The 14,490-nt window shown below is 45.0% G+C and overlaps 1 protein-coding gene across 1 annotated transcript; it reads left to right on the top strand.

The window, feature by feature from the left end:
- The first annotated feature begins 8,324 nt into the window (after positions 1-8,324).
- On the top strand, positions 8,325-12,181 carry WNT8B (Wnt family member 8B). The gene is made up of 5 exons (XM_049646503.1): positions 8,325-8,354; positions 9,379-9,517; positions 10,370-10,495; positions 11,248-11,390; positions 11,636-12,181. The coding sequence occupies exons 1-5, from the start codon at positions 8,340-8,342 to the stop codon at positions 12,179-12,181; spliced, it is 969 nt and encodes a 322-aa protein (XP_049502460.1). The 5' UTR covers positions 8,325-8,339.
- Positions 12,182-14,490: the final 2,309 nt, after the last annotated feature.

Raw genomic sequence — 14,490 nt, forward strand, 5'->3', positions numbered from 1 at the left:
CCAGAACCAGAGGTACTCAATCCAGAAACAAAAGAAGAGAATGCCCCCCGATTTGTTACTGGTACAGTTATAGCAGCCATTTCCCAGAAAATTAAAACAATAATTTGAGCTTCCCAAGCCCTCAAATTATTACTTAGGTATTAGATGCTTTGGGGCACCTCCCTGTTCACCCTCTGGACCAGTGTTTCTCAAAGTGGACTCTGAGGACCATCTCAGGAATGTGTACATACAGATTCCTTCCATCCATTTCCCCCATCACCACTGCTCAACAAGAGTTTCTGGAGCTGGGGCTCAAGAATCTTCATGTTTAAGAAATTTCCCAGATGATTCTCATGGACTCTACCAGCTACCACATGTGGATTAATTTTCAAATGCTTATATACTAAAGTCTATTCTCCAAATCTTTGGCACCTCAGGTCATGTAAGTATGTAACATTTTATTTGTATATATATATATATATATATATATATATATATATATATATGTTTATACTTTATATATTTAAATCATAAATGTATTTTTATATAAATAAAATTTTATAGATTTACAGAAATTTGCGAAGAAACGCACAGGGAAGTCCTATGTACCCTTTCCATAGCCTCCTCCAGTGTTAACATCTTATAACTCTACTACCACATCCATAAAGCTTATTCAGATTTCACAGTCTGACATATAACACTAAAGGTTGCACCCCATCATCCTAGACTGATGGAACACTTAAAAAAAAGAAAAAAGCTAAAGCAAGACTGACACCAGGAGACAGGACGTAGGGAAAGACCAGTCCTATCTAGGCCAGGCACTATGGCCACCTGACTGTTATGGGGAATTGGTGGAGTATGGTTGTTGTTTCCACCCTTCACCACTGGGACTCACAGAAAGGCCAGGAGCAGATTTGGGTAGATGCTTTCACCACAGCCACCTTTTTCAGGCATCTGGGGACAAGGGCAGGGCTAGCTTCAGTCAGAATCTCATTGAAGAATGATCCCGCTTGTCTGGTCAGACTGCAGCCCCAGGTATTTGCTCTGGGGGCAATGGAAAATGCCAGCTCCCAAGGTAATAAAGAGCCTTTCCTAAAATCAGAAAGTGCACTGGTGCGTATTCTTCAGGGAGTCGTTATAGGGATGGAAGAGGTTCCATGCCTATGGAACAATAGTATGGGTGAAACAATAGTAGCCAGTGTGCTATAGGCCAAGGATATTGCTCCTGGGTGGATAAAGGTGTTTTTAGCATGAGGTCACAGAAAGCCGAGCCCAGGAAAGGTATCAACAAAACACTAGAGAAACTCTAGTTAATACTTTTTCTTAATTGCCCATTTCTTTGCAGGGATGGCACCCAACGAAAGGAGCACCCTTTGACGGGGCTCCAGGCTGGGCCCACCACTTGGATTCCCCATATATGGGCAGGTCAGGGGAACTGGTGAGGCTGCAGGCTCCAGATGTTTATCTAAAGGAGTGACTATGGAGTCTTCTCAGGATAGCATTCACTCTAAGGGAAGGGAACAGAGAAGATCCAGCAATGACACTTCTCACTGGAGTTTGTTAGCAAGCTCCTCAGTTTTAGTCCAACTAAGAAGGCTGGAGGGGGTGATTAGGGGGGGCATGTTACAGGCAAAACCTGAAAGTACTGCTTTGCTAAAACCCTATCAGAACTTGTACACAAATAGCATTTTGATACCTAAGTGGAAAGGCAAGACTCTAAAATGGGTTAAAAGACATTTGTCTCTGTATTTAAAAAAATAATAATAATAGTTGTTTTAAGAGAAGTTTTAGGTTCACAGAAAACCTGAACGGAAAGTAGAGTTCCCGCACATATCCGCCCCCTGCACAGCTTCCCCCATTGTTAACATCCTGAATTAGTGTAGTATGCTCCCACTTTTTTTATGCATTGAACCCAGTCTAGGCAGCAACAGTTCTCCCCACCCCCAAAATGTGCCCGGGGATGTGGCGATACCCAGATAAAGCAGAGCCTAGGCCTGGCAGATATGGGCAGATATCGTAGGCCTACAGGACATACAGAGGGAGGGCTAGAGCAATGAAAGACTGGAAAAGCAGCAGAGACAATGTGATAGCTAACTGAGTTTGTTCATGAGTGTGTGCAGAACATCACTAAGACCTCCAAGAAATACTTATCAAGAACTTTGCGGGGATCAGGAGTCCTGGATTAGCAAGTGGGAATAAGAGCGAGAGAAATACGGGGTGCAGGAGAGCGTAGCAGTGAAGGAATATATGCTTTAGCATCACACTGAGGGGAAGGGGAAGGAAAAAGAAAAAGAAAAAAAAGAAAAAGAAAAAGAAAAAAAAAAGGAAAAAAAAAGAGGTTAGAGTGGGAGAGAGCCAAAGCATAAGAGACTCTTAAAAACTGAGAACAAACTGAGGGCTGATGGGGGTGGTGGGAGGGAGGGGAGGGTGGGTGATGGGTATTGAGGAGGGCACCTGTTGGGATGAGCACTGGGTGTTGTATGGAAACCAATCTGACAATCAATTTCGTATATTAAAAAAAAAAAAAAGAATCACACTGACTAGGTTCCAATCCTGGATTTGCCACTTACCTAGCTGTGTGACGTTAGCTTACCACTCTTTCAGTTTCTGTATCTGTAAAATGGAAGACATAACCCTTTCTAACTTATACAACTGTTGTGACAATTATATGAGCTTAAAACACATAAAGCATTTAAAGTAGTATTTTGTGTGCACAGAATAAACATTCAGTAAATAGCACAGTACCTCATGGGGTTGCCACGGAAATAGAAAATGATGGTACAGGTAAAGCACTCCTCTAGAAGAGACGTTCTCAATGAATGTCAGCTATTGCTGGGTGATGGAAATTAAATTTTACATGGTATCAGTATATATCCTGGAAGACTGTCAAAAGGAGAAGAAACAATTATAAAATTTTTATTTGGCAGTATAAAAACAAAACTGACTGCAATTATTTATGTAAATTGCTTCCCACTTATGTCTAATTACTATGAAGCACAATAACAATTATACATAACATTAAGTGAGTCAGATTGACTTTGCTAAAACTTTTGATTATAACACCAACCTCTGTGTACATATGCTGCGTGCTCACTGACTGTGGCTCTTCTGGTACATACATCTGCTAATGCAGCATGGTGGTCTGCTCACAATGTTGGAAAATTAGTGGGAGCACTGGCTCGCCAGACTGCTTTCCCCTACCCTCTCCCAGATCTTTTTCAGTCCTTATTATCCTACAATTTTCTGCTCATTCTGACGATGCATCCATCCTTTTTTTCAATCCATTTAATTCAATCAATGTTTAAAGAGTACTTACTGTGTTTGAGGCATTGGGTTAGGAGCTGGAGGGGATACAAGGATAACTAAGGCAACCCCTACTTGTAGTCGAGTATTAGGGAATAAAGGGAAACCTTAATGTGAGGTAGAAAGAAGTTGCTGTGAGTCTTCAGGAAATGTTGGTTGTGGCTTTTGTGTTAGATACTTAAGAGTAAGTATAAGAGTAAGAGTAAGTTTAAGAGTAAATGTAAGATACTTAAGAGTAAGATTTTTATATACCAGGATAGCTTTACTGAGATATAATTCACATATTATAAAATTCACCCTTTGAAAGTGTACAAACCAATGGGTTTTGGTATATTCACAAATTTGTGCAACCATCACTACAGTCACTGTTAGAACATGCTCATCACCCTAAAAAGAAACCCCATCCATATCCATTAGCTATCACTTCCCATTCTGCCTCCCTGCAGCCCCTGGCAACTGCTAATTTACTTTCAGTTTCTATGGAATTGCCTATTCTGGACATTTTGTATAAATAGAATTATACAATTTATGAAACAGAGAAAGAGGATGGGGGAGTTGCAACTTGAAATTTTTTTTAATGTTTATTTTTGACAGAGAAAGAGAGAGAGACAGAGAGACAGAGCATGAGTGGGGGAGGGGCAGAGAGAGAGGGAGACACAGAATCTGAAGCAGGTTCCAGGCTCCGAGCTGTCAGCACAGAGCCTGACACGGGGCTTGAACTCCAGACTGTGAGATCATGACCTGAGCCGAAGTCCAACACTCAACCGACTGAGCCACCCAGGCACCCTGGGGGAGTTGCAGTTTTAAATAGGATGATCAGGGAAAGCTTTAGGGTGAATAACACACTCGATTTTTTTTTCAAAATTTTATTTAAATTCTAGTTAGTTAACAGTGTATTGGTTTCAGGAGTAGAATTTAGTGATTCATCACTTAACGTACAACACCCAGTGCTCATCATAAGAAGTGCTCTCTGTAATACCCATCACCTATTTAGCCCATCCCCCACCCACCTCTCTCCATCAACCCTATTTGTTCTTTATCATTAAGAGTCTTATATGGGGGTGCCTGGGTGGCTCAGTCAGTTAAGTGTCCAACTCTCAGTTTCGGCTCAGCTCATGATCTCAGGTTTCATGAGTTCGAGTCCCACATTGGGCTCTGTGCTGACAGTGCAGAGCCTGCTTGGGATTCTCTCTCTTCTTCCTCTCTCTCTGCCCCTTCCTCACTCACTCTGTCTCTGACTCTGTCTAAATAAATAAATAAACTTAAAAAAAAGTATCTCATATCGTTTATGTCTCTCTCTCTTCTCCCCCATACCATATGTTCATCTCATTTATTTCTTAAATTCCATATATGAGTGAAATCCTATTGTATTTGTCTTTCTCTGACTTATTTTGCTTAGCATAATACACTCTAGCTCCATCCATGTCATTGCAAAGGGCAAGATTTCATTCTTTTTGATGGCTAATATTCCATTGTGTATATATATGCCACATCTTCTTTATCCATTCATCAGCCAATGGACATCTGGGCTCAGACAGTCCCATAGTTTGACTATTGTTTTGATAGACACATTCAATTTAAAATCTGAATGCAGGTGAAGAAACAAACTCCGTGGCTATCTGAGTAAAAAGCATTCCAGGCAGAAAGAACAGCAAGTGCAATGGCCCAGAGGCTGGCGAGTGCTTGGTGTGTTGGAGCAACAACAAAGACATCAGTGTGGCTAGAGCAGAGCAAGTAAGGGGAAAGTAGTAAGAGATTAGGCATTAATGGGGGCCAGATTGCATAGGACCTTATAAACTATGACAAGAGTTTGGCTTCTGCTGTATGTGAAACAGGAAATCATTAGAGGATTTTGAGCAGAGAGTAGCAAAATTTGATTTATATTTTAAAGGAATTTATTTGTTTGTTTATTTACTTATTTATTTGGGGGGGGGCAGAGACGAGGGAGAGGGAGAGAGAGAATTCCAAGCAGGCTCCACACCCAGCATGGAGCCTGATATGGGGCTTGATCTCACGACCATGAGATTATGACCTGAGCCAAAATCGAGAATCCGATGCTTAACCAACTGAGCCGCCGAGGTGCCCCTAAAGGGATTAATCTTTAAGTGGACCAATCATTTTGAGAATAAAATGTGGGAGAATAAGGGTGGAAGCAGGGAAATCAGTCAGTAGGCTTTTAACAATAGCCCAGGTGAGAGACAATGATAGCTTGGACCAGGTGATAGCAGTGAAGGTGTTGAGAACTGATTAGAATATGAATATATTTTGAGCTGGAGTCAGCAGGATTTGATGACAGAATGAATATGGGATGTGAGAGAAAGGAAGGAGTCAAAGATGACTCCAAGATTTTTCTCTGACAGCTAGAAGGAGGAACTTAAGTGGGGAAGACTACAGAAGGAGCAGGTTTGGGATGGTGGCGGCAAAGATCAGAAGTTAAGTTTTAGTATTAAGGTTGAGATGCCCAGTAAACACTGAAGTGGAGATGTCAAGAATATAGTTGGATATGCAAGTCTAGAGTTCAAGGTCTGAGATTGCTGAGAGGGTAAGGCACCAACCCTTTAAATGACACTCAATCTGGGTAGTATCTTAGCACTGTCCATATGGGGAATAGGAAGCTTGTGCCTCTGTCTAGGAGCATGCTGATTATACAATGTTCTTTAGAGCTGCCTCCACCCAGTGAACAAACGCTGTTATCTTCCACTGTTAGCATCTTTCCTCCAATCATATAACTGTCCCTAGGTAATAAATACCCATATAAACACTTAAATTCCGTCCTCTTTGGCTCTCTTTCCACTTTCTAACATGACATGGTCACCATACTTTCTGTAATGCATGTTATATTTTACTCCCCAGTAGGAAATCTTGCGATTGTCTCATCAATTAAGAACAAGATCCTTGGAGCACCTGGGTGGCTTACTCGGTTAAGCATCCTACTCTTGCTCACATCATGATCTTGTGGTTCATGAGATCGAGCCCCGGATCTGGCTCTGCACTGACAGCAAGAAACCCACTTGGGATTCTCTTTCTCTCCATCTCTCTGCCCGTCCCCCACACCAGTTCACTCTCTCTCTCTCAAAATAAATTAAATTTAAATTTAATTAAATTAATTTAAAAAAAGAACAAGATCCTCTTCCTTTGGTGTTCACCACAAGGACACAGTATTTTTATTGAGATATAGTCAGCATATATTAGCTTCAAGTATATACAACAAAATGATTCAATATATGTACATATTGTAAAATGATCATCACAATAAATCTAGTTAACATCTATTCCAAATCTTTTCTTCATACTGGATAGTTTGGATATGAGGAAGTAAGTCAGCCATAATGGTTCAAATATGTCTGCAAATAACCCAGGAGTTAACAGCATGTTAATTTATGGAAACGCTGTCCACATAATGCCTACAGTCTTGTCCCATGGCAGGTGTTCAGTTAAATCTGATTGATCATTTGGGCTCAACCATGTATCATATGAATCTTTACAAACTGTAGGATCTTGAGGAAAGAAGAATCCTCTACTATCTCTGCCCATCACTCCCTGTGATTCCAACTTATTATCCTCTCACAGGGTGTCTCTTCCCCCCGGGCTCATGGCAAAGCTTTCTCTTTCGCCTGCTGCTTGATTTTTGTTTTGTTGCTTTGTTTTCTTTCCTGACACTGTCTGCCCTCTGGCATGGGAACTAGCCTCTGACTGGCCTGGTAATGTCCAAAACTCTTTGCAAATTATGCCTAACATAGACATTGCCCTCGTGAGCCAAGCAAGACTCTGGTGTTACCCCATCATAGCCACACTCATCCCCTAACCCCTTGCAACTACTAATCTATTCTCCAGCACTACGATCACATATTTCACGATTGTTACATAAATAAAATCATGAGGTGTGTATCCTTTTGTGATTGGCTTTGACCACTCTGTATAATTTCCTTGAATTTCACCCAAGTTATTGAATGTATCAGTAGTCCATTCCTTTTTTTTTTTTTTTACCACTGAGTAATACTCCATGGCATGAGTGTACCACAGTTATTTTTATCCACTTACCCTTCGAAGGATATTTGAGCTGTTTCCAGTTTTGGGGTATCATAAATAAGTCATTATAAGCATCCATGCACAAGTTCCTGAATAAAGGTAAGTCTTCGTTTCTCTGAGATAAATGCCCAGAGTGGAACTGCTAAGTTGAATGGCAAGTCCGTTTTTCAGTTTTGAAAGGAACAAACGATTCCAGAGTCAAATTATTTATTTTTGGAATTTAATTATGACTCAGCCCCTAGAAAGACATTCCCCTGTTTACCTCTTTTTGATTAGAGAACTATCTTTCTCAGAGTCTTGTGGAGTCAGATGAACCTGTATTCAATTCCACTTCAATCACTTATTAGCTGGGTGAGCTTCAACAACTTATTTACCTTTTTTGAGTCTCAGATTCCCTAGTTTAAAAATAGGGATAATGATGGTGGAGAAAGGAAGAATTTAACAAGATCAACATATAAAGTACTCAGAGCAGAGCCTGCTACACTGCAGCGAGTTATGCTCTCTTTTCACTCCATGGCAACATAATGATCAAATATTACTTCCAACTTTTTTGGTATATTTGAAATTTTAAAAAACAAAAGAAAGCATAATGTCAGCTCCTTTTGTACATATTTTTTAAATTCCTTTTTATTTATTTTGAGAGAGACAGAGAGAGTGCACACATGCAAGCGGGGGAGGGGCACAGAGGTGGAGAGAGAGAACCCCGAGCAGGCTCTGGGCACTGTCAGCACAGAGCCCGATGTGGGGCTTGAGCTCATGAACTGTGAGATCATGACCTGAGTTGAAATCAAGAGTTGGGTGCTTCACTGACTGAGCCACCCAGGCAACCCCATATTCTTTTTTATTAGATGAATTATCTTTAATAGATTCCTTATGCATAATTTTTCCTTGGCAAAACCATTTTCCCTTTCTTCCTATCAATTGTTTGCTGAAGTAATCCTTACAATGCTTGGCAACAGAAATGAGTTGGTGCATCTCCATTATGCTCTGTGGTTTTTCTCTCTTCCAGGTCAGTGAACAATTTCCTGATGACTGGTCCAAAGGTAAGAAAAAAAGTCCTTCGATTTATTTGGATTCACTAAATCTTAGCCTCTTGACTGAAGACTATACACGTCCATTTCTTTTCATTATGTCCACATTTTTTATTAGCTGTATATATTACAGACAGAAAAACTGTGGCATAGAGAGGATTAGGGATACACCCAAAAGAATACAGCAAACTAGTGTCAGGGCCAAGGCAAGAACTCAGGAGTATTGATTCTGAATGTATGGCCAGAATTTCCAGAGCCAGAAAAGCCAACAGCCTTTCATGCTGTCAGGTTGCAGTCACACATCCCTCTCAGTGCAGCGGTTGGATGCAGCTTGCCATCTTTAAACTGCTGGCATTGTACTACATGATCTCCAAGGCCATTTTCAGCCCCCAAATGTTCTTTTCCAAGATAGTAATGGAGTGAGAATAGCTGAAAACCCATGAATTATATAATTTGGGCTCATTTTGGAGAAGCAGGATAGTATAGTGAATAAAGGCTGGTGAGGTCTAGAGTCTGGTAACACTGAATTTCGTTCCTACTTTTACCTTCTGCTACCTGTGGGACCTTGAGCAAATTGCTTTACTTCACCTCTCTAAGCCTCAGGTTCCTAATCTATAAAAATGGTACCTATTTCACAAGGTTATTTGTGATGTTAAATGGGACAGCATATTTAAAGTGCTTACTCTGTCATTATTTTTTAAAAATTTTTTTTAACGTTTATTTATTTTTGAGACAGAGAGAGACAGAGCATGAACAGGGAAGGAGCAGAGAGAGAGGGAGACACAGAATCTGAAACAGGCTCCAGGCTCTGAGCTGTCAGCCCAGAGCCCGACGCGGGGCTCGAACTCACGGACCGTGAGATCATGACCTGAGCCGAAGTCGGACGCTTAACCGACCAAGCCACCCAGGCGCCCCTCTGTCATTATTTTAGAAGGCTGGGAGAGTGGGCAGGAAAAGAGGTGCTTGGCCACTACAGGGCAAATGTCTCCCGAGTTCAGCTGAGAGGCTGAATTTTGACCCTTGTGTTTCTACGCAGGCTTACCTGATATATTCCAGCAGTGTGGCAGCTGGTGCCCAGAGTGGTATTGAAGAATGCAAGTATCAGTTTGCCTGGGACCGGTGGAACTGCCCTGAGAGAGCCCTGCAGCTGTCCAGCCATAGTGGCCTTCGCAGTGGTAAGGAAAGCCTCGGCCACAGCTCCCTGGACCCCCTGGCCACAGGTTAGAGCCCCACTCTTCAGGGATGACCCCTTGCTACTTCTACTTCCTCGTTCCTCAACCTGGCCTCTGTCCTGTCTCTGGGATCTTCTCTGTCCCTTCTCCATCTTATAAAGCTTTATTTTCTTTCTTCCCAACACCCTCACTGCTCAATGAATGGACCCTGCCTCACCCCCAATCCAATAGCATCGTTGGCCTCCCAGTTGGCTGAATATAAATAGTGTCAGGAGGTAGGTAGGTGTCATAATTCTTCATGCCTCTTAGCCCCTTCCTTCAGCAGCTCAGCAGAGAGGTACAGGCCAAGCAAGGACTGACTTGGACTTGACCTCCCATGGAGAAGCTAAAGAGTGGCCATGGCAGTAAATGAAATAGCTGCCAATCAGAAGTTCACGACCAGCTAGCATGTGCCTGTTAGACTTCAGTATTCCAGGTAGAAATAGGCCTGTGCGCTTTACAACCTGGCTTTCAGATTCATCTCCTTCCCCATTTCTTCCTCTGGCTCTTCACCACCTAAATCCTTTACGACCATGTATGTAAAAAGTAATCTAGCCACCTAGTCATAATGTGTGACCTGAAAAGATGGGAGGGAAGAAGCATAGTGCTGAGACCAAGGCTGGAGCAGACCATGGAAGTAAGGTACATTATAAAGGTGGGGAAATAGGATGGAGCTGGGGAAGGAGGGCATAATGATGGAAGGAAGGATATATCTATTTACCCTATATTTATTATAATAATAAAGGAAGACAGCATGACTGATACCTTGAGTTACAACCCCTCCCTCTAACTCACCCATTTTTGGTTCCTGCCCAGCTAATCGGGAGACAGCGTTTGTACATGCCATCAGCTCTGCTGGGGTCATGTACACTCTGACTAGAAACTGCAGCCTCGGGGATTTTGACAACTGTGGCTGTGATGACTCCCGCAATGGGCAGCTGGGTGAGTAGTGATACTGCGGTGGGCAGGGCAGGCCATAAAGTTCACTGTGAATGAAAAGTCTGGTGGGTAGTTTGGCGGGGGTGAAGAAGCATCGTATTCTTCTAAATCTGAGGAAAATCAGGGCCAACTGGTTTAAGCCCAAACCCTAGAGTGACAAACCAGGCTAAATGTAGCTTGGGGCCCTCTGTCCAACTGAATGGTTTCCTTAATTTAAACACAATAAAGTAACAACACTCCCTGAGGATTCAATCCTTCTGCTCCCTGAAAATAGGGGGGTGTCATTCTCTGTTGCCTGGCCCTGTTTCCTCCCCACTCTTTACCTCTACTGTCCTCTCCCATCCTCTCTGCCCTCCAGCTCAACTTCCAACTTTGTTGTTCCATATTATTTTCATTGTGCCGCCTCCCCGGCTCCATGCTGGCACTTTTGCTCGCCTTTTTCCTGGGCCATTTTGTGGATGTCAATGGCTGGCCAGGCACGTGAACACTCTGCCCGAAGGCCAGAAGCACTGTGTGTAGAGGGAGAACCCAGCATCCTGCAGAGAATCCACTCGGCAACTATTTACGTCATGGAGTCCAGAGCAAGGGACTGGATGAGGCTGGAAGTGGAAGCCCAAAAGTGGCCTAAACAAATCTGGGCTGAAACTAATCTGGAGACAGGGCACCCGCCCAACCCCAAATCCAGTTAGAAACAGCAGCTAGGAGGCTCCGAGCCCGCCTGCTCAACGACCTTTCCTCCCCTTGCACTTTTCCAGGGGGCCAAGGCTGGCTGTGGGGAGGCTGCAGTGACAACGTGGGCTTCGGAGAGGCAATATCCAAGCAGTTCGTCGATGCCCTAGAGACAGGACAGGATGCCCGGGCCGCCATGAACCTGCACAACAATGAGGCCGGCCGCAAGGTGAGTCCTGCAGCCCTGGGGGTTAGGCAACTGGCTCCATCCACCATGAGCCCCAGGTGCGGACAGCTCTTCAGTTCATTTAACAGATTGGAAAAACGAGGCACCGAGCTGGCCAGCCACGTGGATTAATCAGCTGGACGCCTAGCAACCCTCCCTCACCACCACCCCCCGCCCCCCGCCCCCCGCCCCCAGCAGACTTCCCCCAGCCTCATCCCCGATCAGCTCACTTCTAGCTCTCTCCCCAGGCGGTGAAGGGCACCATGAAACGCACGTGTAAGTGCCACGGCGTGTCCGGCAGCTGCACCACGCAGACCTGCTGGCTGCAGCTGCCTGAGTTCCGCGAGGTGGGCGCGCACCTGAAGGAGAAGTACCACGCGGCTCTCAAGGTGGACCTGCTGCAGGGTGCCGGCAACAGTGCGGCCGGCCGCGGCGCCATCGCCGACACCTTCCGCTCCATCTCCACGCGGGAGCTGGTGCACCTGGAGGACTCCCCGGACTACTGCCTGGAGAACAAAACGCTAGGACTGCTGGGCACCGAAGGCCGAGAGTGCCTGCGGCGGGGGCGGGCCCTGGGCCGCTGGGAGCGCCGCAGCTGCCGCCGGCTCTGCGGGGACTGCGGACTGGCGGTGGAGGAGCGCCGTGCCGAGACCGTGTCCAGCTGCAACTGCAAGTTCCACTGGTGCTGCGCCGTCCGCTGCGAGCAGTGCCGCCGGCGGGTTACCAAGTACTTCTGCAGCCGCGCCGAGCGGCCGCGGGGGGGCGCGGCGCACAAACCCGGGAGAAAGCCCTGAGGGTCTCCTTTCTCCCCTCCTTTCCCCATTTGTCCTTGGCTTCTTTTAGAGACCCCAGTAATAGAGGAACCTAGGGAACGCCCCCCCCCCCCACATTCCCCTGCCCAGGGATCCCAAGAGGGAGAGACGCTACAGTCTCTCCAGAGCTTGCCACTTTCCACCCCTTTCCTAGCTCTTTGCTCTCCTCCAGTCCATCATCACCCTGCATCATCTTCACGGTCCACTCTTAGGTCTGAGGGCTCCCAGTTCTGAGATTCTGAGTTGCTGATTCTCCTTGGACTAGGATGAGAATAGGCGTTCCTCCTCCCCTTCCTAGCTGCCCTAACGCCTGACCTAGCCTATACAGCCGTAGGGAACCGGAAGAACACTTCTCTGATATACAGGGTCAGGCTAAAGCCCTGCTTCTCTCTTTTGCCCATTTTCTTGCCCTACCGCCATTTCCCCATTTTCCTACTGCCAGGTCTCTACCATAGCCACATCTTTTTTTTTTTTTTTTTTTTTTTTCCTGCAGAGCTCCTTCCATGCTTTTGATTCCTTCCTAACTGTTGACAGGCACCCCAGTGATCTCTAATGCTTCCTCTCTCCTTTTCCCTTTCCCTTAAGAAAAATTGTGACAAAACTGACGCAGGAGAAAGCATGTCTTTCGGGGTCGTTTCCTAGAGGCAGGGCCTGAAGATGGAAGCAGTGGGAACCCCAGAGTGCCGATTTGCTGGAAACCAGGGTGCTCCTCATCCTTGTGATACACGTCTCCAGTGGACTTTGCCAGTCAGACCTTCATGGACAATCACCCCAGGTGCTCCAGGCAGACCCCCCGTGTCTAGGAACTATGTAAGGGCAGATTACGAGTCACTTGCTATCTTTTAACGTCAGCTTCTCCCTACTGTTTCCTCCTAGCCGCCGCCGTTACCTCTTCTCCTTCCCCAAATGATCCTTGTTCCTTTGAGCCAAGACTGAGCTAAGTAATGTCAATTTCCCATTCAGATCCCAGCTTGCACCTCTAAAAGCAGATCATAAAGCAGGAGAAGCTGGGACCCTTTCTTTTCACAAACCTGGATTTCAAACAGGCAGGATTCAGGGCATTGGGTACTTTCCTTCAATAGGTAAACTTCCTGCAGGGAAACTTTCCAATAGGAAGTTCAGCACCTCGAACTTTAATTTATTACAGTCACTGTGATATGTGCCTTCTTTTCTAGGTATTGAACTTATTCCTGGGGACACAGGTAAGGGTGAGTGGAAGATAGAACGTCTAGGCCCTCTCTTTCCTTCCACCTTGCCAGAACACTATCCTCCCTTAAGCCTCACTTCCCTGATGGGCTAAGTAGTTACATTGGTCTGTATGAGGCTAATCTGCCAACAATTAGTGAATAATCCACATAAATCTTCCACCAATACATTCACTCAGTAGCTAAGAGCTCACTGCTTGTGGTGCTTGAGACAGAAGCAGTCCAGCAGGGACCTGCTTCTGAAAGAGGGCTCTGGAAAGAGAAGAGCCAAATCCCTGACAGACTGCAGCCCAAGGAGCTTCCCAGCCATCTCCCTTCTCCGAGGCTGGCCCTGGGTCTGGGCATGGGGCAGCTGTTTAGGAGAACTGGTCAGATGCCAGACCACCTCATCCTACCTCCCAGAGTAGGAGACAGCACAGAAATGTGGCTCTCAATAGGTAACAGGGGCTGAGGCTTTAGGGACCAACCCGGGACAGTGGAAAGACTCCTCTTATATTCCAGACTGGGGCAGTGGCCAGGTCAGACCCCAAACCCCTAGTCTCTTCCCTACATATCCTCTGGTCGATGAACACTTACTGAGGAGAGAGGTTGCCTGTCCTTCCTCACAGGGACACACTGACCTTCAGGGTCTCCTATTGCTTCATTTCCAGTACAATCAGCAAAAGGCCTTTTGCTCAGTCCCTCAGCTTTGATCTGAGCCTGTTGAATCTCTCAACTTGATCTTTCCTAATCAAGCAGCAACATATACTAACCTGGCTGTCCCACTTGGCAGAATTACTTGACAGTGTGCAGTAAGAAAATCTGGCAAGGCAGCTAGAAGATATAAAAGTACAATATCGTACAGGAAAGCTGCATTCTCCAGGAGGTCTCTCAGCACAAAAGTAGGACTATTGTGCTTCGTATTTGATAATTCCAGGTCAGTACTTGAAACCTGTCATGCTGCCAGAAAGTTCTTTCATAGGGGGTTGTTTTGTATTCCCAAATGGCTATAATTGATACAGCTTCATCTGAGTTCTATAAAGAAAACATTACTGAGCTACCTTAGATCTGCATTGATTTTTTTTCCTTTTTTGCATTATCCATTCA

The sequence above is a fragment of the Panthera uncia genome, chromosome D2 (genome assembly GCF_023721935.1).
Source record: "Panthera uncia isolate 11264 chromosome D2, Puncia_PCG_1.0, whole genome shotgun sequence".
Classification (NCBI taxonomy): Eukaryota; Metazoa; Chordata; class Mammalia; order Carnivora; family Felidae; genus Panthera; species Panthera uncia.